Below are 11,377 nucleotides of genomic sequence, written 5' to 3' on the forward strand. Positions count from 1 at the left end.
AAAAAAAAAAAAAAAAAAGACAAGATGATGTAGTTTAACACTTTAATTTTATAGGTAATAGCACAAAGAACCAGATATGAAAATTTATCCAACTAATACAACAAAAAATAACAATTATTATTATTAACTAAGCATAGCATTGTATTGAGAAACACTCAAAACATTACCTGTTCAAGTATAACAATGAATCGGGAAGCTGGTGGTAGTGTATACACTAATACAACATAAAGTGGTCCCAAACCTAGAACTCCAATCTGGAAGACCACAAAAAGGAAGCAATGCAAGAGAGAATGGACTACTGGATGAGAAGTCCTGTGATAGCCTCTGGCCCAGCGTTGAAACAGGAAATAGGGAACTGTAAGTGTACATAAGAACATGGTGCACCACGTCCACATAGCAACAGTAAGTTTGCCAAAAGCGTAAGACATGAGATTGAACTCAAGCACTAGCCTGGGGGAAAAAAAACACAGAGAAAGAACACAGAAGTGGATTTTTAATAAGCACTGATTTATAAAATTAAAAACTTTCAGACCCAACACTTTCAATTTTAGGAGACACAACAACACTAATACACAGAAGTCATGGATGTAACACTTGTGCTCCTAAGCCTCAGCTTCACAACTTATTTATCTATTTTCTAAAAGCTCTAGGACAATATGGTCTTTGAACATAAGATACCTAAACTACTAACCTAAGATAACAAGACTGAATTTCTCAAAGATTAGATTCTCACATTAATACATTTTAAACTCTAAAATACGCTACGGCAAAGTAAATACTTAAAATATTTAAATAGCAATCATTTACGTACAGAATGCACAATGAATTGCAGAATGAAATAGTACAGTTCGAAAATCTAATATACTATTATGATTATCTCAAATTTTAATTTACTAATAAAGCACATAATTCAATGTATGATTATCACACTGTCATTTTTAGTTATAATTTGATTTTTATATTAAAAACATCATGTTTTTCAAACGTTAAATTCCAATAACTACCTATTGTTAGAAACAACCTAAAATGCATACCATAGCAGAAAAATTGGTAAGTCATATATACAATATTCTCTCATTTAGGAAAACTACCTAGAAACTACTAAGATGGTCTATTAAAATAGACCATTTAAAAAATAAAAGTCATAAAACTTCTAATATTCTTTTTAGTTGTACTTTTCAGGAGAGAGAACTCTCACCCTCAAATCAGCTGCTCTGGGATTTTCTGGGATTCCAGCTGCTCTGGAATTTAACCAAATCATCTTTTTTCAAAATTTAAATATAGTGAAAACTCCCAACACCCCATGCATCAACTAAGCAAACAGGTATACTGTCTTACCTTCCTTCATCAATGTAATCTACTACAAGTGTGCTGAGAATGAAGAGAATGAGGAGGGCAATGAACATGTGATATATCGTTCTGATGTGGTCTACCTCAAACAGCTCACTGTAAATGTAGTCCAAATAAAATTAATCGATATTTAATTTTAAAACACCATATATTAAAGACTTTACTTCAAAGCAGTTCAGAAGATGCTTAATCCACACTCCAAAAACATCTCAAACAGTAATCACAGAACATTATTCATGAATATCAGCATTCTAATGAAGAAATCAATGATTGATAATCAACTCAGACAACATTTCAAAAGACACATTCATTACCTACTCAAAATGCACCTTTAATTTTCAGTTCACAAACGAAGGCGCCACAATTAATTTACATTGCCTATTTTTCCCCCATAAAATCTACACAATCAGGGTTCTAAAATAAGTAAATCTGAAAAAACTATCAAGTCTCAAAGTTGGCTAGCCAAAGAAGAGATGAAAAAAATTTATGTATCAAGAAGACAGCACCACCGAAACTCTCTTGAAGTGGTTTACCTAATTAGAAAATTTCTGTTCTAGCAGCACAACTTCAAGGAATTTATCAGAGGACCAATAACCATTCTTACCTCCAACTCCTCCTTTGAAACTAGATACAGAACCAAAAGTTCAGAAAGGAGGAGTAAGAAATGGCAAATGTACAAAAATAAGTATCAAAACCAATGTATTAGGGCTTCCCTGGTGGCGCAGTGGTTGGGAGTCCGCCTGCCGATGCAGGGGACACGGGTTCGTGCCCTGGTCCGGGAGGATCCCACGTGCCGCGGAGCGGCTGGGCCCGTTAGCCATGGCCGCTGAGCCTGCGCGTCCGGGGCCTGTGCTCCGCAGTGGGAGAGGCCACAACGGTGAGAGGACCGTGTACCGCAAAAAACAAAAACAAAAAACCAAAAACCAAAAACCAAAAACCAATGTATTACATGAATACAGAACAAACCTATTAAACATTCATAGAGTACTCAGTGATTCTAACCAGCAGAATAGTTTGATTTTTTTAAATGCAAATAATTAACAAAAGCAACTAAAAATACTCACTCTAAGAGAGATCGCCTTATAACAAAAATCTTTCCATGTTCTGGAGGTGCTCTCAGATCTCTGGGAAGAGCAAAAAATTAAAATATGAGTACTTCAAGTATTACAAGAAATTTAAACCTATGGATAAGAAAAGCAATATTACCAACTACAGCTTATAATATTAACTGCCTTCTCACTATGACCCAGGTACTGTGTTAGGACTTTATGCATGTTTTGTCATTTGCTTCTTCTGAACAATGCTGTGAGGTAGGTGCAGACATATCTGATTAGGAAGGAAGAGATGTTAGACAAACCTAACTACAGCAGCACTCAAAAATATGCAACAGCCCAGCCCCTATGGAGATGCATTCCTGGCATCACAGGCTGACAACCACTCTTCCTTCTCCTAAATACCCCTAAGGACAAGCCTCCAGTCATACTTTACTCAGTTCCCATACTATTTTGGTCTGTCCTCCAAAACTGCACTGATGTTTATGATACCCTCCCCTAAGGTCTTCCAACAATCCCCAACAGTCTCCTGATCTAAAAAGTTATCTCCAGTTACTAAAACCTCACATTTTAACATCTAACATTATCACCTTCTTTAGGGCTTCTTGCAGTACCATTAGCACTTCTGCTATGGTTAGCTATTCTGGTCAAAACAGTTCTCCAGAACAGGAGACTGACAGAGACCAAAGAGGCATAAAACCAAGGAAAGCACAAAATGGCAAATTAGCACACACTGGCCTTTGATAGCCTTCCCTCTACTGCTCTGGATCACTGACCAATTAAAATAACATATACTAATTGCACTGTACTTTATTACAAGTACTGTATAGGGTACAATAGAGAGGCAGTATGAGACATAGTGAAGAGCACGGACACTGGGTTCAAATCCCCACTGTGTAATCTTGGACAACATTTAACTGCTTCGTGCTTCAGTTTCCTAACCTGTAATATGCAGTTATATTATGTGCCTCACAGGGTCATTGTTTGGTTTAAATGTAAAGCATTCAACAAGTGTTAGCTATGTTACTTTATAAGTCAGCATGGTCTTAAATGAGGTATGCATGTTTGTTATAATCCACGTATTAAGATGAAGAAACCCACCCTTCAACTGTTTAAAATAGCAGTACATGGCTAATAAAAGGTAGTGCGGTGTGAATCCAGGCTTTTTTAGTGCAATCCACATTGAGACCACTGAGCTGTGCTAGAGTAGACTTGTGCATTAAAAGAAACTATTACTCGTACTTACTTAGCTCTGTGGCTGTTCTCTCCTTCAAGAACAGAAAAGGATGTGAGGGTACAACCACCATTGTCTAATGATGCAGATTTTTCAATGAGATTGGTCACAAAATCATCAAAGTGACTGCCAACTTCCTTCATAAAAAAGGGCTTCAATTCCTAGAATTTTAAGACAAATAAAGGAAAGCATTAGGAGCTACCTTAGCTTATGAGTTGTTGACATTTTTTAAAGGGTTCTCCTAAATAGAGCTGGATCAAAAGGAATCCATGATAAGTGAATTCACAGGAATAAAAACAGAAAAGTGATTTCTATAGCTGACCTGTAGTTTCAGAAACTGCTACTGAAAAAGCAACATGATGATTTGTCTTTTTAAGAATGTATACCCTTTGGACTTCCCTGGTGGCACAGTGGTTAAGAATCCGCCTGCCAATACGGGGGACACGGGTTCGAGCCCTGGTCCGGGGAGATCCCACATGCCATGGAGCAACTAAGCCCGTGTGCCACAGCTGCTGAGCCTGCACTCTAGAGCCCACGAGCCACAACTACTGAAGCCCATGCACCTGGAGCCCATGCTCCGCAATGAGAAGCCACTGCAATGAGAAGCCCACGCAACGCAACGAAGAGCAGCCCCCACTTGCCACAACTAGAGAAAGCCCACGAGCAGCAACGAAGACCCAACACAGCCACAAAAATTAAAATAAATAAAATAAAATTTTTAAAAAAGCATGTATACCCTTTTAGGCATAAATCAAAGTAATCACCTACTAATAAATAAACTCCTACGAATGATATACAAAAACAAAGTAACAGAAATGCTAAAAATGACAGTATTTTTTTCTCTTCAAATTTTTATATGGAAAACAAAAATCAATATTATGTCACCATTATATAATCTTAAGTCCCCTTTCTTCTCAAGCAACCCCTTCAGCGCCAAGTGTCCAGTGCTTATATTGAATATTTTAAGTCATGCCATTTCTCTGTGATACCAACATTTATACAATAATGTATACTCCTACCTCCACAGCTATATATTTATCTAACTATAACACACACTTTTATAACACAGAATTATTATACATTTTAACACTTTAAAACTTAGCTTTTGAAAAGTATGAGGCAAAAAAAAATGTTTTCTTCAAATTATAATAGGCCACCTACTGTGGATGCTCAAATTGTAAATTGTGGTATTTTAAAATTGGCAGGGGCTTCCCTGGTGGCGCAGTGGTTGAGAGTCCGCCTGCCGATGCAGGGGACACGGGTTCGTGTCCGGGTCCGGGAAGATCCCACATGCCGTGGAGCGGCTGGGCCCGTGAGCCATGGCCGCTGAGCCTGTGCGTCCGGAGCCTGTGCTCCGCAACGGGAGAGGCCACAACAGTGAGAGGCCCGCGTACCGCACCGTAGTGCAAAAAAAAAAAAAAAAAAAAAATTGGCAGGACTCATCTACACAAAGGAAAACAAAGTGTTACTAATTTTTCAAGAAAAAAAAAAATGCTCTCTCCTCTAACTATATTATTTAGGTTGAACCTAAAATACCTGAAGTAGCCTTTTTTCTGGATTCTGGGTTTGTTTGTTTTTTTCTGGACTGTTTTAACAAGAGCTTGGCCAAGTCTTTTAAAAGTAAAGCCTGAAAATATTAATGTATCTAATGGAACTATATGAAGGTTTTTCAAACTACTTCCTTCCAGAGTTCCCAAATGTTTTTGGGGCCCCGGGCAGTGAGAACTGGGCACAAAAGCCTTTCTGTGTTCCCCATTTCTTGTTTGTAGGAAATAGGCTTCATTCAGCCTCCTTGACCTTCCCTGAGTTCCAAAGGGAAGGTTCAAACAGCTGCTTATCAGGGAAGGGAGGGGATGCAGAAACAAGGGCGGAGCAGTCAAGAAACAATAGTGCAAGCCTTGGGACAGGGTCCTGGCTCCTCCTCAAGGAATATACTATATCTTAGAGCTCTTCTGCAGAACAAAGGCCCCCACCCAGATGGAGGATGGCAAACTTAGGCTGAGTGCAAGATTCCTGGAGCACTGCCCTGTTACCTCACCACCAACCAATCAGAAGGAAGCCATACACCCTACAGCCCTCACCCCAAATTTTGCTTATAAAAACTTCTACCCCCAAACTGTAACAAGGAAGAGCCAATTCTGACTCCAAGTTGGATCTGTTTCTTTTACTTTAACCTTTGTGTTTCATTGCTATTGTTATTATAATCACTGTCTATAGCTGTAAGCATACATAATGGCCTGCCACAGGGAACCCTGTCCCTCTGTTAAACTAAAAGGCCTTAGTTCAGCTCTCAGAGAGACATTCTGACCCTGCCCACCTTCATTCTGAAATTTTTCAATAGGCATGATGCTGTTACCGAGTCCAAGCTCGCTCTGCTCGCCGCACAACAGGCCAATAAAATCGGGAGATGAGGTGTTGAGGCAAAGAATACACCTTTATTCGGAAAGCCGGCAGACCGAGAAGATGGAGGACTAGGGTTTCCAAAAAACCATCTTATCGGGGTCTGCATGCCAGTTTCTTTTATAGAACAGATGGGGAGGAGGTGAGGAAGTAAAGTAAAAAGGCCGTTCATCTTGCAAAATATGAGGGGTTGTATTAATTTCTTCTTTTCTGTAGCCATTCACAGGTGGGCAGGGTCAGAATGTCTCCCTATGAGCTGAACAGAGGAACTTTAGTTTAACATTCAGGCCGAGGGGAAGGGTTCCCTGAGTCATTATGGGATTATATGTATAATAACATTATGTATAATAATGTATAATAACAAAACAAAAGCAACGAAATTAAAACGTATAATAACAAAAGCAACGAAAAGCAAAGGTTAAAGTAAAAGAAACAGATCCAATGTGGAGTCAAAATTGGCTCTTCCCTGTTACAATGCTTCCCTAACCAAAAACAAAACAAACACCCAAAAAAAGTGGCACTCAAAACAAAAGGAGCGTGGGGGGTGGTGGTGGTGGTTATTTTCTCATTAAGCTCTAGCATTGGACTGCTTAATAAATGAAGGTTTTTTCCAGGTACAAAAATGCTGTCTCACGTAGAAATATACTAAAAAAGAAGGGAAAGAATTTGTTCATTCCACTAAGTGCTAGGTGTAGTTCTGGGCACTGCTGCAGGCACTGGAGATACAACAATGAACAAAACCTAGTGCCTGTCCTCATGGAACTTAAAATTCCAGTAGGGGTGAACAGGACATACAGTATGCCAGATGGTGTTAGGGAAAGAAATAAAGAGAAGGGTCTGGGGGAAAGAGGGTGCTATTTTTCATAGAGAGGTCAGAGAAAGCCTCAAAAATAAGATGACATTTGATAAGATCTGAAGAAAGTAAGAGGGCAAGTTAGTTGATACCTGTGGGAAAAGTACCAAAAGAAGCATAAGGGTAAAAAGCCCTGAGGCAGGAACACCCTTGACGTGTTTGAGTAATAGCAAGGAAATAGGACATTATAGTTGAAGCAAAAGAGTGATAAGAGTTGAGGTCAGAAAAGAAGGGGGATGGTGGCAGGAGAGGGGCTAAACCATGTAAGACCAACACTTTACCCCCTATTCACATTAGTCCACTGAAATTTTATTCAACACTAAGAAAGAAGCCAGGAATCTTTTAACTAGGGTTCCTCATACTCTGGAACTAGCACCCTTCCCAATTAAGTACTGGGTCAAGTATAGACCACAAGCACGGGAAAGAAAACAAGCCATAATGACTGTTATAAAAAAATCAGTAAAAGCTGATATTTATCTACCCCACTCAAATTAAAAATACTCAACTTCTCACGGCACAAGCTCTTGTGCCTTACTCACTACTCACCCACAGATGAGCAGCTGCCATACATGCCCCCAAACTTGCAAGTTCCAAAGCCTACAGCAACCTCCTTATCCTCACCCTCCTCATCAATCGAACCACTCTTTTCCCCTTCTTTTTCTCCCCATATTCCAAAATTCCTACTGTAAGCAAAGAATGTTGCCCACCATTCCAGTTCTACAAGGATCAAGCCACTGCTACTGCAGTCACCCACCCTTGAGGGGAATTCAGGATGGAGAAAACAAGGAAGCATTCTGTGCTTTGGATATACTGACCCCTAGACAGTAAATTGCACATCTAAGGAAAATTTTCAAATGGCCCCAGATTCTTGCATCTTCCTATACATAGAAAAGCACTAAAATCATTAATTTGAGATGTCTATTCTTTGTGATTAGCAGTAATCCTTCTATGCGTGACTACATGTTTTTCCCAGGCAAAAATCTCATATATATCCTGGCTCCTCTCCTGCCTCTTTGGAACAGTCTCCTCAGAGCCACTAAGAGGCTATTTCTTGGGCTATGAGGTCCCTGAAAAAGGTTCCTGAATAAAACTTAACTCACAACTTTTCCCTTTTGAGTTGTTCTTTCAGTGGACAGTGAAACTGAGCAGGAAGCTGTGGGGGCCCTTCCAGGTATAAAAGCCTTTGTGTTTCCTGTTTCTTGTTTGTAGGAAAAAAGCTTGAGCCTCCTAGACCTTCCCAGAGTTCTAAAGGGCAGATTCATAGAGTTACTAATTAGGGAATGCAGAAACAAAGGAAAAGCAGTCAAGAAAGATAGTTCAACAATAAAACAGAGTCCTAGATCCTCCTCAAGGGATATACATAACAATCTGATACGTATCTTCAAATTGTTCTACAGGAACAATTCCAGGTAGAAGACAGTAACTGCAGGCCCAGACCCCAGACTGGTCTCAACCAGAAGGTTGATTTGAGATTCCTGGAACAGCACCCTGTTACCTCACCACCAACCAATCAGAAGGAAGTCATACACCCTACAGCCGCCACCCCACATGTTGCCTTTAAAAACTCTTCCCTGAAAACCACCCAGAGTTCATGTCTTCTGAGCATGAGCCACCCATTCTCCTTGTGTAAGCAGATAGGGTAGGGGGTCCCCGGAGAAAGAAAACGAGGCATGGCTTTCTTGACATATCAGAAGCCATTTTTGGCCTAAGTAATACTGTGATCTAAGCCTGGTCACAATGCTTGCCCTTGAACAGATCTCATAATTAATGATCTCAAGGGAAGTACGAGAATGCAGAACAGAATGCAGAACAAAGGAAAAGGAGTCAAGAAACACAAGTCCTAGTTCCTCCTCAAGGGATATACATAATATCTTTGAGTTCAGCAGAAACTAAGGCCCTCACTGGGGTGGAGGATAGAATAATGATGTTGACCCTCATGACTTCAACTAAAGCTTAGACTCTGTGGACCTCTGGCCCAATTCTATGCTTCTCAGCTCAAGCCCCTTCATGAATATGCATGTACCCTTAGCTTAAAACTTCCCCAATTTTGCTGTTGGGGAGACTGCTTTGGAAAAGATCCCCAGTGTTCTCAAAGGAATAAATCCTTCTCCCGCTCTCTGCCTTGGTTGTGTTTTTTGGCTTGACACCCACCAAGCAGTGAACCCAGTTTTTCGTGTAACACTTGCTTGGTCCTTGCAATAAACTTTTCTCTGCTCCAAACTCTGATGTTTTGGTTGTTTGGTTTCACACTGCACCAGGCACACAAACTTGGGTTTGACGACAACAGCATGAAGGCATTTCTTAATGCTGATGATATAAAATTCACATTTTACGGCAAGACGAGAAAGATTTAAACATAATATTTTTCTTTGCCTGTTTGGACCTCCTCCCTCCCCTTTAGTGTGTATTGTGCATGTGCATTAACCAGACCTCCTTAGGAGATAACATTCCTTCTTAATCTCATCAAGGGTCACAACTCCTTAGGAGATAACCTTCCTTCTTAATCTTGTAAGGGGCCCCAAAGACCATGACCTACTACCTGCTTTGTACCTCTAGATCTGGATTGTGTAAACTGTCAATAATCTGTCATTTAAAGTACAGCCCTCTATCTCAAAAACTTAATATAACTGTCTATGACCTCTCACAGGCAGACAGTTCTTGGGGCTTTCTGAGAGGCTGTTCCCAGGTTATAATCCTCAATTTGGCGCAAATAAAAATTTCCACTTCTTTCTTAGAAGGACTTACTAATTTTTTTCATCAACGATGACTTTGTCCTCTTTCTCTGAGAAATTAAAAGTTTATTGAAGCTGCTGCCACTGGGACACAAGGAAGAACTCTGTTGTGGACACTATTAAGTTTCCTTAGCATCCTCCTTTCATGTATCCAAGTACTGATAGAAATAGAGTGACTGCTTATTACTGTCATTCCCTTTGCAAGGGGGAAACACAGTACAAGAAGTGCTCCACTTCTGCCTTCTAATGAGTTCTTCTATTGCATGGAACTCGTGTTAATTAGAACTTCAAAACGTGACCACAATAAATCTGTCTAAAAATTTCTATCAGTAACCTGAAAAGGAGACAAGCTTATAGGCTTTCTAATTTACTTATCTTCTCAATCTCATCTCTATTAACATTAATTTCATCCAGCCCATGGACTATATGATTGTCCCAGCACAACAGATAGACAGAAGGACAACAGAAGGAAGGAGGCAGGCAGTTAACTAGAAACTAGAAAAGCAAGGTGCTTAGATAATCTATCAAAGAACCTCATTTTTAAAACAAGCAGCTAAAGGAGACAACCTCTAAGATTCTAAGAATGGGGAACAACCACCAAGAAGCAAAGATTCTACAGCTGGAACACAGTGAAGGCACCACGAGTGATCAGAGACGAGGCAGGAGAAGCAAACAGGGTCTACAGTTCATGCAGGTCTTTTAAGGGTTTTTTTTTTTTTTTTGCCATGTCACTTGGCTTGCGGGATCTTAGTTCCCCAACCAGGGATTGATTGATTAATTGATTGATTGATTTAGGCCGCGCCGTGCCTTAGTTGTGGCACACAGGATCTTCAATTGCAGCATGCAGACTCCTTAGCTATGGCATGCATGTGGGATCTAGTTCCCGGACCAGGGATTGAACCCGGGACCCCTGCACTGGGAGCATGGAGTCTTACCCATCTGACCACCAGGGAAGTTCCCCCAACCGGGGATTGAACCTGGGCCCTCAGCAGTGAAAGCAAGGAGGAGTCCTAACTACTGGACTGCCAGGGAATTCCCCCATTTTAAGAATTTTTCATTTTATCCTAAGGGCAACTGAAAACCAATGATGTTTTAAGCAAAAGGCTTATAAAGAGATTCAGATTTGCACTTCAGAAAGAGAACACTTCTAAAAAGCCTTCCAAACAGAGGGTGCTTTGGACTGAGTTTTAAAATGTGAAAAGAGCAGGGTCGTTTATGGATAAAGTAACCTTTACAGAGGCATGAAAAAATTATAAAGTAGGCTGAGAGAAAGAAACACAAAATAAACATGTATATTCTGAGTAGAGAGTATAAAATATTATACTCTGGAACTTCCGGGTTGGTGAACCCATGGTGACGCAGGGAGAATGGCTCACTCAGAGAGCATGGAAGCTCCACACCCTTTCCCCATACTTGCCCTGTGCATCTCTTCCACCTGGCTGTTCCTGAGCTATTATATCCTTTTATAATAAACTGGTGATCTAGTAAGTAAAAAAAATTAAAAAATAAAATATTATACTCTGGGTATCCCTTGTGGCACGGTGGTTAAGAATCCGCCTGCCGGGGCTTCCCTGGTGGAGCAGTGGTTGAGAGTACGCCTGCCGATGCAGGGGACACGGGTTCGTGCCCCGGTCTGGGAAAATCCCACATGCCGCAGAGCAGCTGGGCCCGTGAGCCACAGCTGCTGAGCATGCGTGTCCGGAGCCTGTGCTCCGCAACGGGAGAGGCCACAACAGTGAGAGGCCCGCATACCGCA

The 11,377-nt window shown here is 40.6% G+C and overlaps 1 protein-coding gene across 2 annotated transcripts in view; it reads right to left on the reverse strand.

Moving 5' to 3' along the window:
- Nucleotides 1-11,377, reverse strand: part of SOAT1 (sterol O-acyltransferase 1) — a 45,910-nt gene that overhangs the window by 10,203 nt on the left and 24,330 nt on the right. For both annotated transcript variants that reach the window (XM_007448523.1, XM_007448522.1), the window contains 4 exons: nt 3,649-3,797; nt 2,415-2,474; nt 1,339-1,446; nt 168-450 (listed from right to left, as the gene is read on the reverse strand). In XM_007448523.1, coding sequence (XP_007448585.1) covers nt 168-450; nt 1,339-1,446; nt 2,415-2,474; nt 3,649-3,797 — 600 coding nt within the window. The remainder of the gene's footprint in view (nt 1-167; nt 451-1,338; nt 1,447-2,414; nt 2,475-3,648; nt 3,798-11,377) is intronic.

Source organism: Lipotes vexillifer, unplaced genomic scaffold (assembly GCF_000442215.2).
Source record: "Lipotes vexillifer unplaced genomic scaffold, Lipotes_vexillifer_v1.1 scaffold76, whole genome shotgun sequence".
NCBI lineage: Eukaryota > Metazoa > Chordata > Mammalia > Artiodactyla > Lipotidae > Lipotes > Lipotes vexillifer.